General features: G+C 34.4%; 2 protein-coding genes across 2 annotated transcripts in view; both read left to right on the forward strand.

Moving 5' to 3' along the window:
• LOC142344931 (NEDD4 family-interacting protein 1-like) overlaps positions 1–24,582 on the forward strand; it is a 98,738-nt gene that overhangs the window by 56,071 nt on the left and 18,085 nt on the right. The gene's annotated exons all lie outside the window — the stretch shown is intronic.
• LOC142344283 (uncharacterized) lies at positions 13,641–15,110 on the forward strand. Its single transcript, XM_075395866.1, has 2 exons — positions 13,641–14,276; positions 14,654–15,110. Exons 1-2 carry the CDS (start codon positions 14,019–14,021, stop codon positions 14,876–14,878), a joined length of 483 nt encoding a protein of 160 aa, XP_075251981.1. The 5' UTR covers positions 13,641–14,018; the 3' UTR covers positions 14,879–15,110.

Raw genomic sequence — 24,582 nt, forward strand, 5'->3', positions numbered from 1 at the left:
TGTCTTAGTAAGATCTTGTTAGAGTAAAATCAATGATAGCTTTTAAAAACAATCTTTCTGTCAGATCTTTGCAAACTGCTTAATTTTTTTGAAATATGAAATGATCTCTCAATTTTATGCAAATGTTTGACAATTTTTGTTACCCAGATGCTTTTCGAATCTCATCGAGACATTTAATACTTCATTGGAAGTTATTATGACTCTTTCTAGTTTCAATTTCTACACAAGTAATAGCACAGCTGGTACTCTGAGCTTTGAAAATTTCGACTCTCGTAGGCTTTAAAGTCTGTACGACCAAATAAGGAAAGCTCTTACACTCATTCTCAACGCTATTACAAAATTCTCTGACATTAATTCTGAGCGCTTGAAAAACAAAACTACAATTTTTGCTTGCGAATTTAAACGCTTTTGGCTTAAAAATCTATTGGCCACGTTTACACTTCAAAACTAACTGTTTAAGTTTTGTATACGGAGGACTTATCAAGACAGGTGTTGACAATCGAACATCTTAGAAGAGACTTTTTCTCTTTTCGTTCAAAATTTTAGGTTAATAAAAACAAATACTGAGTATTAAACCCGAAAGGTCTTCAAAAACATTTTGCAAACATTTTGAAAACAGGTGTTTGATGTAGCAATGTCAGGATGAGAAGAGTTCTAAATGACTACTTCAAAAAAATTTAAAAATTTGACAAATTTAAATACCAATGATCAAACGATTACACTATCGTAACACAGCAGCGAAGCAGCGTAATTTTGTTCTTGCATTTTGTTTTGAATTTCATTTTTTCCACGGAGTTATCAACGTTCAAAGTTTTGTGAACATTTGACTGATTTCAATGGTTCTTATTCACATTTGCCAATTTTTTGCTCAATTTATTTAGTCAAAATTGCTTAAAAATATATTGAAATTTTTAACAACAGTTTTGAAAGTTCTACTTTTAAAGACATAATAAAGGTGCTGAGCAATTTGATCCAAAATTATTGATAACAATTTTGATAAATTTTTCAAAATTTGACGTTTCTCCACAAAAAAAGCAGTTGTATAGCATTTTTTGTTACCCAGAAATTACCCGGAAGTACAAAACTAAAAACATATGACACAATCCTCTCAAACTCCAAAAAGTCTAGTTTTATTTGTGTTTGCTAAGAGTGATCCAAAATTAAAAAATTGCAGGTTTTTTTCCAATTTAACTCAATAATTATCAAAATATCTTGAGTTAATTTTTATGTATTTTCTTCTTTTATGAATTATAGTCAAATTACGTAGTACGCTCAAATTTGGAACAATGGCTTATTTCTGAAGGACGGCAGCAAAATCGAAGCGAGTTCTGGATGATTTTTTATGTGTTCGAGTTGTTTCGGTCGCAGTTTTTTTCTTCATTTTTTCCGCTTTTTTTCTTTTACGTGAGTTACCAGAATGGTATTGCACCGGAATGATTTCATTTTATTGCACTTTGACCAACCGATCTTTGCGAACGTGAAAACGAAGCCCAGTGAGCTTACATCAAATATTCGCTGAGAAGATTTGTATATTGTTATTTTGCTTTTGACATGCCCATTTGGGTCCAATCAAACCGAAAGTTATTTAGTTTTTTGTTTTTTATGTTGAAAGTTTTTTGTTGGAATGTTTTTCAACAATTTTAGTTTTGAAAAGAAAAATAAATAGTGGATAGTTGAGCGTTTGCCATATTTTATATATATATATATATATATATATATATATATATATATTTGGTGCCAATGTGTAGCTCAACTCTAGTAGAGAGGTCACATTAGTTATCTAGTGAAACGAATGAGGCTTTCGCGGCTTTTTAAGTTTTCAGAAACGATTTTCTGGCTTTGAGACTAAAAGATTATATCCGTTTTTTTGTATAATTGCTTTATTGACTATTGACAATTTTACGATAATGGCAGAACACATATCACAACAGGAGCTTTGAAAAAATGAACATATCTAGGGTTTTTAGTGAATAGATTTTAATATATATATTTATACTTTTGCCTATCTTTGTCGTTCTTCGTGAGGTTCTGTGTTATTTTTTGTCTAATGACAGGTCTCAGATTTCCCATTGAGCTAAAACTGACTTTATCCGTGTGCTTACGTCCGTAGCTAAATGACTTCTTGGCTTTGAATTTATTTGCTCAAAAAGACATTGATTTTTACTCTTCTTTTTTCATTTTTGGTAATTTGCCCCTTATTTTCGTCAATGGGGCTCATTCTTCTCAGCAGAGAGTTTCATATTCTTTTAGTGCTCAGAAAATCAGCCGTTACAGCGTTTTATTTTTTCAGAAAACGTGCTTTCACTTTGAGACTGAGAGTTTTCATTTTTCTGTACATTTTCCCACTTTTTTACATTTGTCTTTTTTTTTGTCTCGTCAAATATTTACGCCAACGACAAAAACATATCACTACAATGGTCCTGAAAGGAGGCGTGATTCATTTTATCAAAAGTTTATAGTGAATAAGTGGATTTAACGGCTTCGACGCAAGACTCTCGTACCAAATTGTATAATCTGATAAGAGTCTTGCAAGATTCTTACAAGATCTTACAAGATAGGCGTTAAATGCAAGACTCTTACAGGATAAGCATGTAATCTTGCAAGAGTCTTACAAGATAGGCGCTTTCTCTTGTAAGAATCTTGCAAGATAGTCTTTTATAATCGCCGGGGACCTGAAAAACATGGTTTTAACTAAAATAGCAAACTTCTGTTGGAAAATTATCTCAAGTCTGTTGAAAAATAACTGACTTTGAGATTTTTCCAGTATCTTCTGGGTGTGTTCCCCTCCTCCTTTCTCATCCGGGCAGGCGACTTTTTGAATTAGTCGTTTCGAGAAAAATTTTTCAATAATTGTTTCATTGGTTTTCTCAAATTTCAATAGCAACCATGTTTGTTCACGGCTATTAACACTTTGGCGCAGAACTAATAAGTTTCATTGTAACCATATTTTGAAACATAATTTTGCCTTTTAATTCACAGCTTTTAGTTAAACAATCAAAAACAAAATTGTTAGTATGTTTTTATTCCGTTTCTTTGAGTTTTTTAATTTTTTTTATGTATTTAGAAAACTCTCATCTTGTAAGATCTTCCAAGAAATCTTGCAAGATAGCCAAGTTTCACAAAAGGGCTTACACACGCTTATCTTGTAAGTTCATACACGATGTCTTACACGATAAGAGTGTGATTGCAAGATCTTACAAGATACGCACTTTTTGCAAGATTCTTACAAGATCTTACAAGATAGGCGCGTAAGCTCAACTAGGGCAACCTTAGACGTCCAAAAGCCGTTACACCAAGAAGTAACAATCCCAAATCGTTTTTCACAAGATACCACCGCCTGCTGCATTTTTGAGCACAACTTATTTCAAATAAATTTTGATTTCCTTCACCCGATGCCAAAGGACGTCTACCTGATATATTCAACATTTTTTAGAGAGCCGATAAATTATACAACAAAATATTTCAAGCACATCAATGAACAGTTAATATCACCGTATTTTCTAAATTTCAGCTATAAAATCCTCCCGAAATTCTTGACGTGAACTTTGATGCTGTCAAGAATTGAATGTAATTCAACTTAAATGGGCACGTGAATGTCCTTTTATCTTTTCCATAGAAGCAATTGAGCCGTGCGAAAAATACCACACGTGTCATATAGAAGGCAGTTTCGCCAATAAAGCTGTCACAAAAATGATCCAACTTCATGTAACTCGTAGAACTACAATTACTGAAAGAGAGGTCAGAAAGGCCGTACGTGCTCCATCGCCGACATTAACTTTAACCTTGTGATTGAAATGTTGGCGGACTGCTTCGCTAAGGACAACATTTTATGACAGAGTATACTACAGCACTACAGCAAAAACGACCACTATCTAACACAAAACGAGAACGTCTAAGTGGCTAACAATGCCACCAAACCCGATAAAGGCAAAATAACACCATCCCATTACTTAGCGGATACAATCTCAACATACCAACTAATATTGACGAATAATATTTGAACGTACCCACTAACCATGCTGTTTTTATCCTATTAATATGTATGTTTTACAAAAGTCATCACAAACGTCAACACAAAAGTTAACACAAACGCCAAACCCATTCAATTTTCAACCATCCATAACGGTCGACAATTCACAAATTATCCACCACCATCCAATATTATACCAGTTCAACTAGTTTGTGTTAAATTTCCATCAGTTTCAGCACCATTCAAAATTGAATATTCTACGATTTTCAAAAGTATTCTACAACAGACTAAAAACATGCGGGTAATGTATGAAACTTTAAATATAATTAAGCTTATATATAACTGTTCATTTTTCAGTCTATTACCATTTAATTTAGAATAGTGGCTCACCAGACTTATACCGTCATCATAAACGCATACCGTTTTAAAAGAAATAAAAACATAATTTTTTTTGCAAATGTGCTCATAAATGCACGTACAAATATGTAAATTATATGAAACAACATGAACAAGTACCAATACTAATAACTAACAATTACATTACGGAGAACTTTTATGCATAAATAAAATATTTAAGGACACTAGTCCATAAACAAAAAATGTTTGAACTTGTCTTCAATTGAAGTTAAAAATAAAGCGTCGATATTGATATTTCGTGTCAATAAACTAAACTAACAATTAACATGCAATACTCAATCACAGTGGACAGACAGAATAGGAGCAATCCATTGCCAAATAGTCACACCGGCTCAACCCTTCTAACATTCAACCGATAGCAACAAGAAGAAGAAAAAATCCTTTTCAAATCAGAAGGGATAATTCGTATACATAAACGTGCTAAGAAACAAGTCTAGTCTTAAAAAAAACTCGTCAAAAAATTTAGATAAAAAAATTTAGTTGTAACAAAGACCTCAGTACCATATAAAAAACGCTTCAATCTAGAACAATTATTCCCGCTGGAAATCGAAATGAAGAACGATTTATTGATACTAACGCAATTTATCAAAAAGCCTATACCACCTTTAGCACATAAAAAGCCTTTAACACATAACAGCTAAACTTTTTACTAGTCAGTTAAGTAAGGTAAGTCGCCTAATGGAAGGAAAACTACGCAGCCAAAAGAAAACCACAGAGTACAATTGCATCCTCTGGGAGTAGTGGACCCAGAGGTTGATGGGAGAGATGCTTTTGTTGTTGCTGATATTTAGGAGTCTTGAGCAGGCAGCGGTTTACTCGACGAACCACAAAAGTGAACATAAACTGAAAGCAAAGAGCATAAAACAGAAAACCAGGAGCGATAAACTCAACAACCCGGAGAACTCAACAACTCGGAAACAAGGAGCCAGCAGTAGCTGTCATCCAATGTTTCCCAAAAAAATACTTGATGAAATAAATTAAAACTGAAATGTTGGAATCTGATCGGTTAAAATGATTAGTTGCTTTCCCTTTCACTTTTTGACCTAATCCATTTTTTCGTTTAGCTGGTTACTATTTGAATGAGACCTGATTTAACGATAATATGTATTTCAGTATCTCTACTCCGCTCTTAATATAAGACTGATATATAGTTTCAACTTTAGCATTGGGGTCCGTGCACTGTCTACTAATACTCATTGTATAAGAGTAACAGACTTGAGATATAAAGCTTTAAATAGTCAAGTGAACCTTAAGATATTAAGTATTCTTGGATGCCCATGAGACTATTTTGGTATAGCATAGAAAGAAAACTCCAGAACACGTCCTATCGCAGGCATAAAGATGCAGACTTTCTACAGAGCAACAATTAAAGAAAAAACAAGTTCTTTTCAAAGCGGAAGGGATAATTCGTACACACAAAACGTGACAAGCAACAAGTCTAGTATTAAAAATTCGACAGATAATTTAGATAAGCAAATTTAGTCAAAACGAAAACCTTACAATTTCTAGCCGGCCAGATAAAAAAAAAGCTAATTCTGGAACCATTATTCCCGTTGGATATCGATATGATGAACCATTCGTTGATACTAACGCAATTTAACCAAAAGCCTATACCACCTTTAGCACTATAAACTTTAAGATAAGAAACCTTTAACACCTGAAAGTTAAAATTTTTTACCAGTCAGTTGAGTCAGGTAAAGCACCCTTTGGAAAGTGAACGTCAACTACGCAGTCAAATGTGAACCACGGAATTTAAATGCATCCTCTCGGAGAAGCGGAACCAGGAGAATGATGAAGTAGCTACATTTGTTTTTGCTGATGTTCAGAAGGAAGCGGTTTACTTGACGAGAAAGAAAAGTAAATATAAATTAAAATCAAAGAGAAAAACAGAAAACCAAGAGCGATAACTTCAACACCCTTGAAAATTCAAAATACCGGCAAAAAGAAGCCAGCATTAGCTGACATCCAATGTTTCCTAAAAATTTTTTGATAAACTTAATAAAAACTTAAATATTGGAATCTGATTGGTAAATATGATTAGTTGCCTTCTCTTTCACCTTTTAACTTTTTCCATTCTTTCGTTTAGCTGGTTACTAATTGAATTAGACCTGATTTAATAATAATTTATATTTCAGTCTCTCTACTCCGCTTTTAATATAAGAATGAGATATAGTCTCAACTTTAGCATTGGGGTCCGTGCATTGTCTACTAATACTCATTGTATAAGAGTAAGAGAATTGATATATAGAGCTTTAAATTGTCAAGTAAGATTCAAGATATTAAGTATTCTTGGACGCACATAAGAATATCTTGAGTGTAACATAGAAGGAAAACTCCAGAACACGTCCTAACCCAAGCACACAGATGCAAACTTTCTACTGAACTAAAAGTTAAAGAGAACAGAAATCCTTTTCAAACCGGAAGAGATAATTTGTAAACATACAACGTGCTAAGAAACAATGCGAGATTTTGAAAAATTCGACAAAAAATGAGATCAACAATTTTAGTCGAAACAAAGACCTCACATTCTCTAGACGACCAGAAAAAAATGCTAACTCTAGAACAATTATTCCCGTTAGAAGTCAAAATGATAAACCATTTCTTGATACTTACGCTATTTAACCAAAACCCTATACCCCCTGTAGCACTGTAAACTTCAAAATAAGAAACCTTTAACACCTAACAGCTAAAAATTCTACTATTCAAGTATTTCAGGTAAAGCGCCCTTTGGAAGCTAAACGTCAACTACGCAGCCAAAAGAGAACCACGGCGTACAAATGGATTCTCTGGGAGTAGCGAACCAGAAAGCTGATGGAACAGATACTTTTGTTGTTGCTGATGTTCAGGGGTCTTCAGGAGGCAGCGGTTTACTCGACGAACCAGAAAAATCAAAATAAATAAAATAAAGTTAAAGAGAACAAACAGAAAACCAAGAGCGATAAACTCAACAACCTAGAAAACTCAACAACCAGCAAAGATGGAGCCAGCATTAGCTGACAACCATTGCTTCCTTAAAAGTATTTGATAATGTAAATTAAAAGTGAAATAGTGGAATCTGATTGGTTAAAATGATTAATTACTTTCCTTTTCACTTTATGTCTTTATTCCTTCACTCGTTTAGCTGGTAACTATTTGAGTCGGACCTGATTTGGCAATGAAGAAATATATTAAACGTTCGACAAAAATTCGATAGTTTAATGGCGCATCACCATTTTTATGGGAACAGAAGTTTAGACTAGCAAAAAAAATTTGTGATGGTCAAAAAAGTTTTGAAAAGATATTCGGGAAAACCTGTTAAATAACTGCTCTCTTAACAGAACAGCGCCATAAATATCAAAGTCAATTAAACTTATTGAAATTTAAGCTGCGCGTCTTTGGCTTTGGAAAAAAGAAGAACAAACATAGAAGCGAAGAACAGAGACTTTTGGCTAAGTTGAACAAATCAACAGAGTAGATAAAAGAACAGCAAGCAAAACAAGTGAATTAAACCAAAGAATGTACTGAATGAACAAAAACTGTGAGACTTTATGAAAAACATTAGCTTAACATCCAAAAGAATAAGTATCAAAGTCATAAATTAATTATTTTTAAAGCCGTTGTCCACAGTGTCTTTTTTGTAAAACAAGTGGTTTGTATTGTAAATGAGACTAAATTGCAAGTCGAAAAAGGAACAAGAGTTAAAAATTCATATAAACCTGAGAGAACAAACGACTAAAAGTCATTAGCTAAATAACAGAAAAAAGTGCGTACGACCATTTGAGCCTAATGATGAATCCTAAATAAAAATCTTACATTATTTCTTCTGAGCCTCAAAACAACATAAGTTGGACTGGCCGTCATTGGGTCTAACGTAAAAGATGAAAAAAGAGCAAAAAATTAAATCAGTTGCTCAAAAAATGCGCACAACTTTCTTTGAAATACACAAAATGAAAAGTCAGGGGATACTTAAATGGCTTGCAGAAATTTTATATTGGTTCTCTAAGGCCTCAATACATTGTCATTGAAGCAGCTCATTAATGGGACTAAATGATATAAAAAACGAAAAAACCTCTCAGAACTCAAAATTCCAAAACTGTTTCATAGAAACAGGTAATGTCAATGTCAACAAATTCGAGTCACAGAGGCTTCCGTACAACGTCATTGTAACATTTCAATAACAAGTATTCAACAAGTCAGCAAGGAGATAAAAAACACTCATCGAACTAAAACATTTGAAATTAAATTTTTAGAACTCTGTGCTAAAATGAATAATGTGTTTCAGCTTCTAATTGAAACAAAAATTTGAATAAACGCAAACAGATCTAAAGATCTAAAAAAACAGTACACAAAAACAATACAAATTAGGATCAACAAATCAGTAATGTGGGCAACAATAACCTTCTTTTTGATTCCTGGCTATTAATTGAATTAAAGAATTGACCAACGATGACTCCAAAAGACAACAAAATTATTTTAACTTAACATATATTTGCAATCAACTTATAATAGCATAAAAAAATTGATGAGAATCGTGCGTGAACAGTTTTTTGAGAAGCGTCAGCAGTGGATGGGCAGTGTTTGAGGGAAATCAAATTCAAGCCCCGTTAGGGACTTACTAAGCTTGGTAAAACCAAGTTTAGTGAAATTCATTATTATTATTATTATTATTATTATTATTATTATTATTATTATTATTATTATTATTATTATTATTATTATTATTATTATTATTATTATTATTATTATTATTATTATTATTAACATTATTATTATTATTATTATTATTATTATTATTATTATTATTATTATTATTATTATTATTATTATTATATTTTGAAAACTAATTGGATGCTAATTGTATGAGAAAACTAATAATTTTCTTAAAAAAACTATTAATTACAAAAAATGTATATTCAAAAAAGCATTCATAACATAGAGAGTTGTTATATCGATAGCTAATTTGTACTCGGTTAATGAATTGTGTGCATTGGGTATACATATATTAGATATAATGGCATTGGGTATAACGACATTGGTTATTATTGCATTGGGTATAATGGATTTGGGTAAACTGTCATGTAACCTAATTTCCTTTATGACAATCTGTTTTATGGCAGTCGTCTGGCCTCGGGCAGACTTTTATTGTAGGCTGTAACCAAGAGACAGTTTTTCTTGAAGATTCTATATACTTTAAAAACCAAAGATAATGTTAGTCTGGTATTGAAGCTCAAAGAGAAAGAAATGGAATTTGAACGAAGAGCAAAAACTGAACATCAGAAATCGGTTTTTAGTGTTATGCAACTTTTGAGCGCTTTCTTGATTTTCAGATTTGGACAAACATGCCTGCCATTGACGTCTGTCACACTTCATGAAACTGTTGCGAATTAAAGGGTTCCTGCCGAATTTTCTGTGTATCTATATGTCTATCGTTAATGACAAATTGAACATAAAATGAAATTGATCTGCTTATTTTTAATTGAAAAACTTTTAGAATCTGCATCAAAGCAAGGATTGAACACCTGTTTCAGATGAGTCAATGGGAAAATTTTAGCAAGCAAGACATAAAGAAAAAAACTGTTTTCACTAATTTTCAAAAGCACAAAAAGAAATGAACGCACTCAGAACTTTAAATTTTTTTTGTGTCAGGTTTTCTTCTTGTTTCTGTGCAGTCATTCCAATTTAGGATAATTAACTGAGCATTTGATGTAGTGTTTGATCCATTCGGTTGTTTTTAATTAAATCTATCTACAAACATACTCCGATGAAACGAAGAATCCGCAAATGTAATTTATAGAAAACTTTCAAACTGCTTTAAGAAATTGAGTTTAAACAGAAGCGCAACTTCAAAAAGGTGGACAAGATGACTGAAGTGAATTGTAAAAGTTGTTCAGTAAATTGTTATACAACATAAGTATAATTAAACAATTTTAGATGTTTTCTAATCTTCAATACAGCTGTTATTTGTAAACCTTTCGCAGCGAATTTTAGTATTGTAAGAAATGCGGTGAAATGTGGTGAATTAATTTTTTCTACCGCTTTCACCGCTTTTCTTACATTATCTTACTATAAAAGTTGATGCAGTGATTTTTTGCAAACATTGCGCCAGCATAGAGGTGTACCAAAATCGTCACGGGAAAATTTGCCCGATCTCTGTACCTCTTGTTCGTTTTTCTTATGTTAATACATTGAAAATGCAACAATATTGCTAAAAATAGAGACGTTAGCAAAAACAGGCAAAATATAAGGGAATTGCGAGGCCCGTGTTTGTAAAAAGGTCCAAATTTGAGATACAAGCCGTGTATTCTTTTTTTTGTGCGCTGTGTATCACAAATCTGTTCGATATATGTATCTCTTTTTCGCACGCAGCGTAACTCGATTTCGCACTAAATGTATCTAAATTTTGCATTAAATATATCTACAATCTGCAATTAAGCCTAATTAAATACGCGTTTTGAGCCTGTAAAAGTGTTTTAAGCTTTAATACTTGGTAGCAACTAAGTGATCAAAAATGTTTACAGACTAATAATGTATAATATTGTACCAACTTGATGGTTTTCCAGGCTTTTCTTTGTTTTCAAGAATCATCGTTATGAGATAATTTTTCAAAAATTTGACAGATAAATTAATTTTTGATTTGTCCTTCAGCTTCAATTGAGGATAAATGAAAATGAAACTACGATCAAATGAGATTTCTGATAGTCAACTCAATACATCCATAATTTTTTCGATCTATAAAACCAAGGTGAATTCATTACCACATGTGAATTGATTACTGGTTTTTTGCTAAAATTGTTTTATTAGGTGATTCCCAATTGCACTCATCAAAAGAATTTAAATTTGTTAAATTGAGTTTATTCAAATTTTTTCCCTCTACTTACAGGTTTAGAGGTGTCTAACAATCGTTCTGAAAAGATTTTCAATTCTAAGCCTGTTTTAGATCTCCATTTTTTCCCATTATTCCGCGACCACTTTTTGCGTCTTTTTACAGGTTTACCTGTGTCTATCAATTTTTTGATTTAATATTATGTTGCGCCTTTTTACAAGTTTATGGTTTTCTATTAATTTTTTGCGTCTATTTACATGTTTTTGCCACCAGTTAGAAATTATATATTGTTATATAGCGCGTTACCTTATAAAAAAATAGCACGTGTGCTTGGGGGCGTAAAAAATATAAATCCCCCAAGCTGGGATGGTCAAAACAGAATAGATCCATTTTTTGTGAAAGTCCCTCCATTCTGATCCCTTTCTCTCTCTCTCTCTCTAAATAAATCTCATAAATAATGAATTCAGAAGCAGATTTTCCAGTTGCTTAAGAACACTTACAACAACGACCACAACTCTAAACAATTATATTTCGTCGTGTCATTAATTCTACTTTTAATCACTTTGAAATCTTCAAATATTTTCGGCATGCTTATTTATTAAAACCTCAAATCACATTTGGATGCTCAATTAATACGGCTTTAAATGCATGTTTACATGCTCAAAATCGCGCGTTTAATTAGGCTAAATCGCGGATTAGAGATACTTTAATGCAAAAAAATATATAACTAAGATGAGCGGATACGTGCTTCAAGACTTGTCACCTATTTTACAATTTGAATATATCTCATTTTTGGAGAAATGGCGTAACCCCTTTAGAATACAAAGCTTTTCTCCTAATTTCGTTTTATGTATCCGTTTTTGCTTGAATTTTTTTAAGGCGGGATTTTTGGGGTTACCTCTGCGTCCTAATGAGAAATGCGGTGAGTTTCGCGTTGAATTTTTGTAACAAATGCAGTGAAATGCGGTGAAACACTTTTTTCATCGCATTCGCCGCAATCAACGCAATTCTTCTATAAGTTCACCGCATTCACCGCATTTCACCCAAAAACTCACCCAAAAACCTCGACCCGGGTGTATAAAACAAGTTCAGCCATTCTGGTTGTCCTGTACCTGCAAACAGACACAAATTGGAAAGAAACAGTATAATATACAAGAAAAGGTAGTAAAGCGTTGAGAAAGACGAGCAGTTTAATTTAAAAGATAGTAAGGTTTAAAAAGATATTCGACCCTGACTTCAATAAAGGTAATTACAGTTTACTTCTATTTTTTAAGATTTTTTTTAAATTACTAAAATAAGTAAAATGATGATTGAATGACATAAACAAGCAGCAAAATAAAAGTCAAAATTAAGAAAGGAAAAATAATCGAAAAGTAACAAATTTAGGGCCAAATCTTCATCCAATTTAATCAAAATTTGTCAATATAAATAACAGTGCGTCATTGAATGGTAAGCTGACACACTAATTTGACAGTAAATGAACCAATGAAAAGGTGAGGAGACCATTCAAGTTCAAATTGTTTACAACACATAAAGCTTACAACACATCTTAACTCACTATATGGCAGAAAATTGCACTAATTTTTGCAAAAGGCGATGAAAGTGTTCAAAGAATTTTTTGATTGGACTGTTTTTTATTATTCCATTCTTAGATTTGGCCTTACTGATTCCACTTTCTTCGTGAATAAATTTTTGAAACAATGACAGATCTTTTGTAATGACGAATGGCGGTGACACCTCGACCATGGCTTTTGTTTTTCATGGACTATGTTGGAATTTTTTGTCATGATGCACAGACTCACTCGTTTGAGGCGTCTTGTTCTAGTTTTTTTATGATTATTTATTCTGTGTAAAGGTTATGGTGGTGGTAAAAGTTTGAAATTTTGTCCAAGTGTGAATATTAAGATAAACTAGACATATGTTTGCAAATGACGTCTGATGTGTTGAAATCAAATTGACAAAACAATAACATATACAAAACTGAGCCCATCATCTTATTTTGTATGCTGTTCACGTTTTCCATTGGTTGAAATGTCATCAGAGAAATAAATATCAAAAAATGATAATCAGTTTGCTTAATACGAATCGACAGGTGTTTTTGGGGACAAAATGACTGATGACCACCGATTTGGTAGTATTGAGAAATAATTAATATAATATGACACAATCTTCTAAATTTGGCAACTTTCCCAATTGGAAAGTTCAAGTTTTGTTCGCTGTATTTTTTGCGACATATTTGTTTTGAGTTACTCTCAAATGTAACGGTTTTAAGTTTGTCTATTACCAAGAATGGTAGAGCTGTTTTTGAGAGACAAACAAATAAATGACAAATTTATCAAGGATATAAGTTTTATGTCGCCATATTTTTAGTTTCGCAAATAATTGCGTAATGATGAAGTTGAAACTTTATTTGTTTTAATTAGCAATTTGTTTTGAGCTACTCTCGAATAAATTATAGTTGAAATCATTTTCCTAACTTACAATTCGCTGTTCAGTTCTAACTGTTATTTTGCTTAGAAGTTTCATTTTAGAAGTAAGAAAAATTGCAAGCGGTAAAAATATTTTCAAAACAGATTTTGTCAACTGTGCTTGGTAAAACGTGAAAAATTTCGAGTAAACAAATTGCTTACCCCTTAAAATATTTCTCGCATCGATTTTTGTAAATTGGGCAACTGTTTTTAGCGAGAAATAAGCGTAGATTATTCAGGCTACTTCGTGCTATATAAATATACAGGAAAATTTCAAATTCAGGTAATAAGTTATTGGAAAACTTAAAGGTAACAGCTTTCTCCAAATTTCTCCAAAAAATTGTCAAAAATTTGACCAGAAATGCCAGATTGGAGCAAACCTTTCTTCTCTTGTAAAGGATCCACATGTTGTCTCACTTGGTGCTTTCCATGTGTCACAAGTGGAATTGTCGGATGTGAAATCAAGAAACCTCTGGCTGCATTATTGTCTGTTCTTTTTATTCTTGGCTTTTATGGAGTCACGACCGCCAGTAATATCCTGAGAGCGACAGAGATGAACACAAATGATGACCCGTACAACCCATATGATTATGACAACAACAACAATATTAGCAGCCAGGTGGGACATTTCCTCTCACTGCCAACCCCCCCCCCCCCCCCGACCCCCCACCTGGACAGGTGACTCCCTCAGTAGGTTCCACCATCCTCTTATAGAAACTTTGTTCTATTGGGTTTGTAATTAGAGGGCTCCGTACTTCAAAAAGTGAAGATTTCCCAATTTTTACCCTCTTGCTTAGTAATCAGATAACCTATAGCTCCCCCTATCAAGGTAACCATACCATAATCGGGGCCATAATTTCATGGGGGTGGGGGCTGTAATGGAAAGACCCATATATTCTTTCAATAAAATGCAGCAAAAAGTCTGATATTTTTTCCAGCGAATCCTCAACCCGGAATGATAACTTTTTATTTTGTATAATTGTAATAACTTTACAGGTGTATCTCTTTCTCTACATTGGGTCTCTGGGATGTTTTGTTCTGTTCGGACTAATCGTTGCCTACATGAGAAGTACAATGCGAAAGCAGAGAGACATTCAAGGCAGTGGAATCGAAGACTGTTTACTTGGAATCTGCTGTCCAGAATGTTCTTTGTGTCAGATGTATGAACAACTGGGGGACGAGGGAGAGGGAGGCCGAGTTATAGAAGGACCTAACTCTTGACCAAACATCTCTATCATCAGAAACACAATTTCAATGGATTTCGTTTTTTCATAACCAAACGAAACTTGATAGAGTATCTTGATTTTCTCGACGGATCTTAGGTGGTCTTAGCTGAATTGTAATATGGAAATTTTTTGATGGGATAAAATTACGGTAACCAATAAATTTTATAATGTGAATTTTAGTGAATTAATCGTTATTTCGGAGAATTAATTTATTACAGTATTATGAACACAGTTTTGAGTATACTAGGAACTACTAAATCCAGTTAGCAGAAAACAGTGTACTAATAGGGTTCTATAATAGTAGTGGCCCAGGTCTAGGTACACCTTATGAAAAGACAATGCTCGACCAAAATGTACTATGAAAAGACCATGCTCGACTCATTTGAGCTGTGAAAAGATTTTAGCTGGAATTTGAGACATTTTGGACTTAAGCTCGACTCAAATTTTTTGCAAAATTTTACCCAAAAGTTTACAAAAGACTTTGGCTCGACACAAAATTTGCGCTGGACTTAAGCTCGACACTATGTTTGCAAACAAAGTCGAGTTAAAGTCTTTTCATGGGTCCATGATTAGTCGTTTCATAAGTTTGTTTTTTGCCATTAACATTTTACGTGCAATATTGCATATAACGTAGTCAGCATGCTCCTTCACCTTTTACGATTCAAAACAACCACAAATCCCTCAACCACCCGCATTTTTTTTTAAAAAAAAGAGATAGCTTATAAAATTGGAAGGGAACTCAAAATGAAAAACGCCGAAATAATGTCATGGCTAATGGGAGTAGGACCAATACACTTATCTAGCTAGTTTCATTTAATCAAGTGATGTGGTAATATACTCAAGCTGCAATAACTCTTTATCTTAATATTTTACAAATTTCTTAAGGCTTCTGACAGTTTTCCAAATGATTCTTAAGGTGGAGTGCTCTGGTGCAAAGCTAATGAGTCATGCTCCGGCTCTGCTTCTGTATGTACAGAAGCAGGAAAAAAACATTTTGCATTTTGAAAAAAACAGACTCATGAAAAGACTACTGGTGGACCCATGAAAAGACCCAAACTCGATATTGTTGGTTATGAAATGACTAGTGGTGGACCCATGAAAAGACCTTAGCTGGATTTTCTTCGTCAAGAAAAGATTCTATCTCGACCCATGAAAAGATATTAGCTCGACATTTACTAGGAAGCTCGACCGTGTAATTATAGTCAATTCCCCCCCCCCCCCCCCCTACTAGACTTTTAAAGTCTCTTCATAAGTCGAGGCCTAGGCCTGGGTGTGATCATATTGGCGGCTAATAAAATCAATAGATTCACCTTTGTAGGCAAAAATTACTAATTATTAACAAATAATTATTAATAAATTGTTACTTCATTATAGAATTCTTCAAGTGCCCATACCACAGAAGTAAAGCTATCTGGTGCGACCAGTTTTATCTAAAAAAACATGAATTTAAAAGTTAGAGACTCACTTCACTTCATAACACATTTAAACTTTATAAACTGTTAAATTTGTAGACTTTTATTTTAGTAAACAATAGAGGTACACAGAATAAACAACGCTGTTGGACTAATAAAATAGTGCATAAATGCAATTTTTCGATATAAAAAAGTGTTCACAACAATTTTACTTTCGTACAATATAACTAAGTTTTCACTTCAATTTTTTTATACAGGCGATAAAACAGCCTTAGCCTGACCTTCATATTGGCTTAACAAAGATGGAGATTGACACAGATTTTATTTTACCTCTTTCAAAATATAGCAGCTTTCTCGTCTAATAAATTGATCTGTCTAGCGGTCCCTTCAATTTCAACTTTTCCAAATTCTGTTAATAGATGAACCCCATATATATATATATATATATATATATATATATATATATATATATATATATATATATATATATAAAACTAACAAATATACGAATATCTACCAACTGATTATCAACGAAAAACCACATTTGATACAGAAATAACTGACTTGTTCGCAAAATTTTAGAAAATTCTTTGAAAAAATTACCACCTAAGAATCGTGGATCTACAACATTTGTCTCGATCCTACCCTTTGAAATATGAGAACAAAAGGTTTATATTTTATACATGAAAAGAAATTCAAATTTTCAAAGCGCAAAATTGCAAAGAAACTTCGAATAACTGAAAGCATTAAACTAATTACACAAAAACGCTTCAGTAAAAATTTTGAAATTTTTAATTTAAATACAGACAAGCCTGGGCCAGACGCTGAAGTACAGAATACAATAAAATCTTAATAAAAACAACTTTGTTCAAAATTATTTTTTAAATTGTTCAAAAAAATCTGTACTTTTCGTTTTCTTTGATTTTGTTGTTGATTTCACCCAAATTTCTATATGAATAGCTATTTATTACTTGAAAGTTTGTATGCCATTTACCGTTTAATACAGGTAACCTAGCGATTATCAATTGCAATTAGGGAGACAGGGCAGGTCTTCAAGTAAAGAGCCTTACTCGAAATAAATGCAGATCAACTATGACTTTTTATTCGGGCAAATACGGAAAGAATGAAAACAAATGAAGGGAACCAAAAAGGTTGAGATTGAGGAAAATCAATTCTGAGATCTGGGCGAATAATTAATTGTCTAGATGCAATTGGTATCCAATTTTGATTAACATTGACATTTATTTGCGAACCGTAGAAACGATGAAAAAAATGCGTCGCATAACCGAAAGCATTAAACTAAATCAAGGAAGATTTTGCTAAAATACTAAAATGTTTACAAAAGAGAGCTTCAGTCTTACCTTTTAGAGCTTTTAAAATTGATTATTTAACTATCAACCGGCTTGCGCGAGATGTTAAAGTACAAAAACTATAAAATCTAACCAATAAACAATAATCTATAAACAAATAATTATGAATTCAAAACACTTTAAATAAATTTCCGATGTCAATAGATCATAAGAAAATGAAACAGAGCGTTGAAAACTCATCAAACAATTGTTTAGGCCAGTCAGTCCCAAACCAAGCTAAGAAACAAAGTTTTCAAGGTTGCATTCAAAGAATTTGCGATATAAGGAACAAAAAAATAATCGCCAAAAATCACACGTTGCAAAAAGATATTTTAACGCTAAAAAACCTTCTTCTTAATCAAAAAAGGACCAATGATTTTTGAAAAAAAAATTGATATTTTATTCAAGATCTATTATTTTCACAAAAAAATGAAGAAATTCTCTCAATCGAAGTGAAAACAACGTTTAGTATTTTTAGTATTAACCACAGCGAAAAATTTATCATCAAAAAATCAAAATTTTTTTGTCTTAAGAAGCAGATCAAATGAGTTTAAAAATTGCAAGACCGGGTTATGTTATTTACATAACAAAAACGAAACTCAGTTTTCACTAGTTTAATATTTAAGAATGAATACGAAGAACAAGTACTCAGATTATTTTGACTAACGTATAAAGACATAATAGTCAAAGATTCATTTAAGCAGAAGGTGATGCTAATAAAAAAGACATTTGTTCCATGACTTTTGTTTCGACACAAACTCAACGGATTGCTCAAATAAGCTACATAGCATCAGTTTTGAAAAAATTGAAATCAGCAATTTGGACTTTACAAATGAATTTGCTTGTTGCAATGAGCACAACGACCCAAAAGACTGCAAAAGCAAAAACTATAAAAAAAATGAGCAACCACAGTCTATAGAAAATTCTCGTTTTAAATCAAACTCTGTACATTGATATTTTAGCCTCATTACTGAAGAATCATTACTAAATCATTTCTCAAGACTGTGTTTCCTATAAATGATGATCGAAATGGATAATCGTAAACCTAAATCATAATCATTGCTCAAATTCTTTAATATTACCAATCTAAGTATACTTAGAACACAAAGTATGATAAAGCACATTGATGTAGCTTTCCAAATGTCATTATGAGAAAAAGACTTCCATTTTTTTAAGACAATTTATCAAATTCTACTTTTGCTGTACAAAATTGAACGGAAAAAAATTTGAAGATCATAAATCCTCTACATATTAAGTCTTGTTCTGGTACAGTATCACACAAAAGTCTAATTGGAATCCGTATACACTAGTTGAAATCGGAATGTAGGAAAAAATATAAAATTAGTTAGTCTTTCATGGACAGAAAGATTCATTTAAATGATCATGAAAAATAAGGTGTTTTTTAGCCAAATATGCCGGAACGGTTATTAGAGCGTACAATTTCTTAAAATTTTAACTATACTTTCCACAATAAAAACAGATCATGCCGCTCATGCTGCTGAATTTAGACGTATTTTTTCTTTTGCAAAATGAAGGCTGCTAAAGTAGTCCCATCAAAAAGAAATGCACCTAGCTTTAATGACAATTTAGCATTTACTTTTGTTCTATCTCTCAGCTGTTGAATTTGATTTCACGTCACTTGGCCAACTGTTCATTTAATTAATAGAAAAAACATTTGAAAAATTGGTTGAAAAGAAAATGGAAAGAAGTTTAAATATAACTGAGTTTTAAATTTCACACCATTTTCTCAGGATGAGGTAGATGACCCATGTAAGCTGTAATCAGACAAATCAAGGTTGCACACGGGGATATACAGCGACCTTCCCGCAGAGTATGGCAGGACTACGTACGGTCTGGAAAATCCTATCAAGGCCACACCCAAATTCTGCACGGTCTGATCTCCGCTTTACCTACTGTCCGGCAAATCTGATCGGAGCCCAGGCCCGAGTGTGGATGATTTGATCATAGCATTTAGAATTGAGATAAATTTTTGGATGATCCCTGTAGTAGGAAAAAACCTGTTCCCATATTCTGTATGGTAAGATGAGAAAATCTTCAAGAGTCAGGAAAATCTGCTCAGATCAAGAAATTCAGCCGCGATAGCGGCAAGTCTCGCAAAATGAAGAGATAATTAATCCTCAAATATATTGTTTTCTAAAGACCAATTGCCAATTTTACTTCTTCGACGCCGCCAAAAACTAATTTGTGGTATTTTGCTTGGAGATACAATTTTTGACCGAAAATATTGTTTTTTCACATAACCACCAGAAATCGACGTGTATCTAAAAAATATAATGTGATCTGTTGTTTACAGGAACTTGTGCACTGCTTGAACATGTGTTTATCACGCAAACAAGAGATACAGAGCTTTGCCTCAGCCACTACTTTGGCTCGCTGCGTGGGAGACTTTTCCTTGAAGACACCACATTCCTGCAGCCGATGGCTGCTTTTGCATAGTTGACGAGCTTTGTTGTGACCTCTGGTGACTCTTCTGTTGCGTATTTGCGGCAAATGATTTTGATGGCATCCTGAGTCTTGGTTTTAGTTGCGGTATTCGTCCTTAAATCGTGCGCTTGGGCCTTCACCTTCAACCAGCCGTTAAAATTCAGAAGAGTAGGCATCGCACACTGCTTTTTGACAGTGAAGAGTGAGCATAACTCATTCATATTGGGCGATAGCTTCTGTACGGCAGTCTTGAGAAGTGCAGCACTCCAAAACCCAAAACGATGAGAGCGATTTTAATCCGAATCGAATGAGAGCGATTTAAAGACCCCAACAATCCTTGAATAAACTCCTAATAGTTAATGATGTTATCGGTACTTTGCATCTTGAATGGTGGCAAGCTATTGAAGTTGTCCAAGGGGGCACCTACGACCTCTTGTGGTTGGCAAAATTTACCTTCTAAGGTCCTAATTGCGTCCTTATACATTATTCCTCAGTACGCAAACTAAGCGATATCGGTACGGTATTTTTTTTCCAGTTAGTGGAGTTTTCAAGTAAGTCAAATTGATGCAATCAGTCATTGAAATTGAACCTAAGGCGCTTTTAAATTGCCTAAACCGTTCATGCCACGGCAGGGGGTCACTATTGTATTAGTGATAATTTCCACTCGGGCAGTGAATCGTTTTCTTACTAGTGATTGCGTCCAATAACTGTTTTATCAAATTTCCAGAGTCCAAAGAAGGAGCCGAGGGAGTTAGATTGCGGTGGGCAACCCCAACACAACGGGTCCGGAGCGGTAGCTCCAAACGTTGGAGGAAGGATGGGAGTGAACAAAATTTGGGCGGTACCGGTGGAAGAAACAAAGTGATTGGGTTGCATGAAATCCGATGTTACGTAGTTTTGGGGCCTTACTGCGGAGAGACGTAGAAACATGAGGGTTGTTGAACGACGACAGCGCTACGTTGCTTAAGTTAACGGATGTACCAACAAATGGCATCGATTTAGCTGGGACGGATCCTGGGAAGCACCAGTTGTTTGGATCCGGCAGAGGGAGAGCTGCGTGTGCTGAGGGGACAGAACAAGGGGCTTGTACCTGTGCTGTGAGGCCGGTGAATAATGCATGTGAATTGCAGGAGAAGTGTTCTGTGCGGGGGCAGAGGGCAGTAACTGATTGGCACTGTTGGTGGTTGACCAAGTTAAAATGTCCCGGCATACTTAAACTCCGGACTAGTTGGTCGCCCAAATGCAGACTATCGAAACGCAAAATAGCCTGAGACAGCTGCCGGGCTGTAATTGGGGCGTGTAGTTGTGCCGGCATAGCAAAGTTTATTACTGGTGATTGAGGTGTATATTTAGGTTGCTGCTGTTCCTGAATGGTGTTAGTTTCACGGGGTGCATTTTGAATTACAAATATCAGATTACCTGTCTCGTTCAACCCATTGACAGTGAGCTTGGTGTTAGCCTCAACTTGACCATGTGTATTGGCATCAAAATGATGCGTTAAGAGGTTGAGCTGAAGAAGCGGGAATAGCAGTGGATCGGTTTGATTGAACGATGGAAACAGGATGATGCAAACTCGGTTCATTTGCAACATCTGCATTGTTCCCGGCCAGTGATGGGTTGACCCAACATTGAACAAGTTTCTCGCAGCTTACAGTGTTTATTTCAGTGAACAGTTCGCTCATTTTACCTGTGTCAGAACCGTAGGCTGATCAATTTGTCATCAACTCCTCAAGGACTGCAGCAGCTACTTGCTTACGATGTTCCTCCTCAAGCTGCTTAATTTCCAGTTCTACGATTTGCATTTGTTTTTCAGTTTCAAGATGCTGCCTCGCAATGCGCAGCTCTGCCTCGTGTTGTTCTCCAAGTTCTTCCCTTTCAAGTGTTGATATTTCTAGTTCACGTTGACGTTGGCTTGACCTTATGAAGAATTCATATGCGACCCTGATTTTAAATGACGAGATGTATGTTGCTCGGTTGTCTCTTTGTTTCCGACCGAATCAAGGTACCCTCGAGCAGAAGAGATTTTTGCGTCATATTTCTTAGTTACAATATGTAACTTTTGCTCCAAGTTTTTACAGGCGGTGTTTGGATCTTCAGTTTTATGCGTACGATCAAAGAGCTCCTCATTCTTCTAAATCATACCAGTTATTGCATCATTTTGGTTTTACTATCAGACGTTCGATCTTAAGTTTCCTTTTGTGCTCATCAATAGAACTGTTGATGTAACTATAGATGTTATCAATTTCAGCATCTGATTTTTCCCTCGCAGTATAAGTATTCTTGGCAGTTTTCCTGTAGTGCCGGCAAGATCTTATCAAGAAATGAACCAAAAGTTTAACTTGGGGCTACTACAAAAGTTTACTCAAACGCACACAACACAAAAGAGGGTTAAACCGAACCCGAGCATTTCTATTTGTCTAGCAAACCACCAACAAGAAAAGTTGTTTGTTGAGTACAGATGTAGCAGTCGAAACAAGAGGAAAGACGGTAAGGGCACGAAAGCGCAACGCGCGACAGGACAGGTAGCGGTGCGCGAAGGAGAAAGGGCGATCAAATGACGCACAACGCGGCTGCAGAAGGAGAGGGATGGATTGGAAATGGCAGGCGCATAGCGCGTCACAAAAGGAGAGACAAACGTCGAGCGACTAGCACGCAACATAAGGGGAAGGCGGGAGAAAACGGGCGGGAAAGGAGAAGGCAACGATCGAGGAGGCGGGGAAGTACTTTGCTAGCAGGTTACAGCAACAAAGTTAAGCAAACAAACGAGCCGTAACTCAAAACGCAAGTCACCCTCTATGAAAGAGGAGAGAAGCTACTGCAAGAAAAACTCGCACCATACAATATAAGTTTGATGTACCACAAACAATCAAAATTACGGCAATGCAGTAGTATAATAAAAGCATGAAAGGAACAAGAAATTTACTAGACGTAAAACCAGAATAAACTTAAGTCACACCGTAGCAATACTCAAACTTAAACAACCAATAAGCTTACCAATAGTAATCAAGCTATATCAAATGAGAAGTAAACTGCAAAATGTATTTGTTAACTATGGCATCTGAAAATGTAAAGACACAATCTGGCTGTAACTCCAGAATAAGTTTAAGTCAGACCCTAGAAGGCAACAAGAACAAACCAACTAACACTTATGCATATAAACACAAACATACAACAGCAAAATTGAATATACTACGACAGGGACGCCAGTAATATAGTGGAGTTGAAAATTTCAAAAGACAATCCAGCCGAAACTCGTGAATCAACTAAGTCACACGCTAGAAAGCTACAAGACCAAAACAACAAACCAGCATCCTGTCATCAGCAACATACTGCAGCATTCACAAAACATACTTCATCACACATGACAACATACTACAACGAAGAAATAAATGAATCAGGGAAACACGACGTTCAAAGCAAAAAAAAAAATTGGAACAATTGGACCCGAAATTGAAAAATTATATTTTGGGAGAGTGACCTTATTGAACACAGCAAAGGAAGCACGGAGATTTGAAAGGTTAAAGGACGAAAAATACGCGGACGGTACAAAATTGAATCGAGCTACTTAAAAAAAGTTGGCAATGCAATTTTTTCGCAGGCCGGAGGTTGTGATTTTTTTCTCATCTTTATTTTCTTTGTATTGAGTATCACTCAACTGACAAACCCACGTTGGAAAACAGATGATTTTGACCAATTTGGCCAAAATTTACATATTTGTCCGTTTTTTTCAATTTTGGTCAATTTTTTGCCCCATTTTAATTTCGGAAATGTAATCGAATAAACTGGCCCATTTTTTGCATGAAAGTACGGTTTATCAATATTCATTTTTGTTCTTCTATAAATTTCTTCTGTTTTTTGTCTTCTGAAAAAAACAATTCGTAAGACCCTCAAAAGTATCGTTTTTCTGGTAACAGAAGTTCCAATTCTGCGGAGTTATCTGTCGTTTTGAGTAGGTTAAAGCAATCAGTCTCTGTTAAAACAAACCGTGGGTCCTCTAACATGATGATTGCAAGAGACGACAGATTATAGGCAACTATTAATCGCGCGCTATTATTGATTCCTTGTCTCACCATTAGTTGCGGAGTCTTCGCCAAATATTGTGCCACCCAATGAGAGGGGACAACAAGTTCTATTAAGCTTTTGACGTCTCACTCAATGAGAGGGGAGCTAAAAAATTATTACTCATCGTATCGCTTTTAAATTAGTGGCATGAAATATTTGGGAGCAAAGACAGGAGAAACACCTCAAAGATTTATCCAAAATGGTAGAGAGTGGAGTTCCATTGATGATAAAAACTGAACTGATATTAACAACATTGATTGGTCGTGAACCAAGATTTTCCCAATGAATGAAATTACACTTTTCTAAAAACATTTCCTGCACGTCATGCTTGCTAAAAATGAGGAGAATCAGTAGAAAAGATTTTTGAATCAATGTGTTTCTGGCTAATTTAGGTCACCCAAAGCACTGTAAAGTAGAAGAAGTTACAATAT

The sequence above is a fragment of the Convolutriloba macropyga genome, chromosome 8 (assembly GCF_964194025.1).
Source record: "Convolutriloba macropyga chromosome 8, txConMacr16.3, whole genome shotgun sequence".
In the NCBI taxonomy this organism is placed as follows: domain Eukaryota; kingdom Metazoa; phylum Xenacoelomorpha; order Acoela; family Convolutidae; genus Convolutriloba; species Convolutriloba macropyga.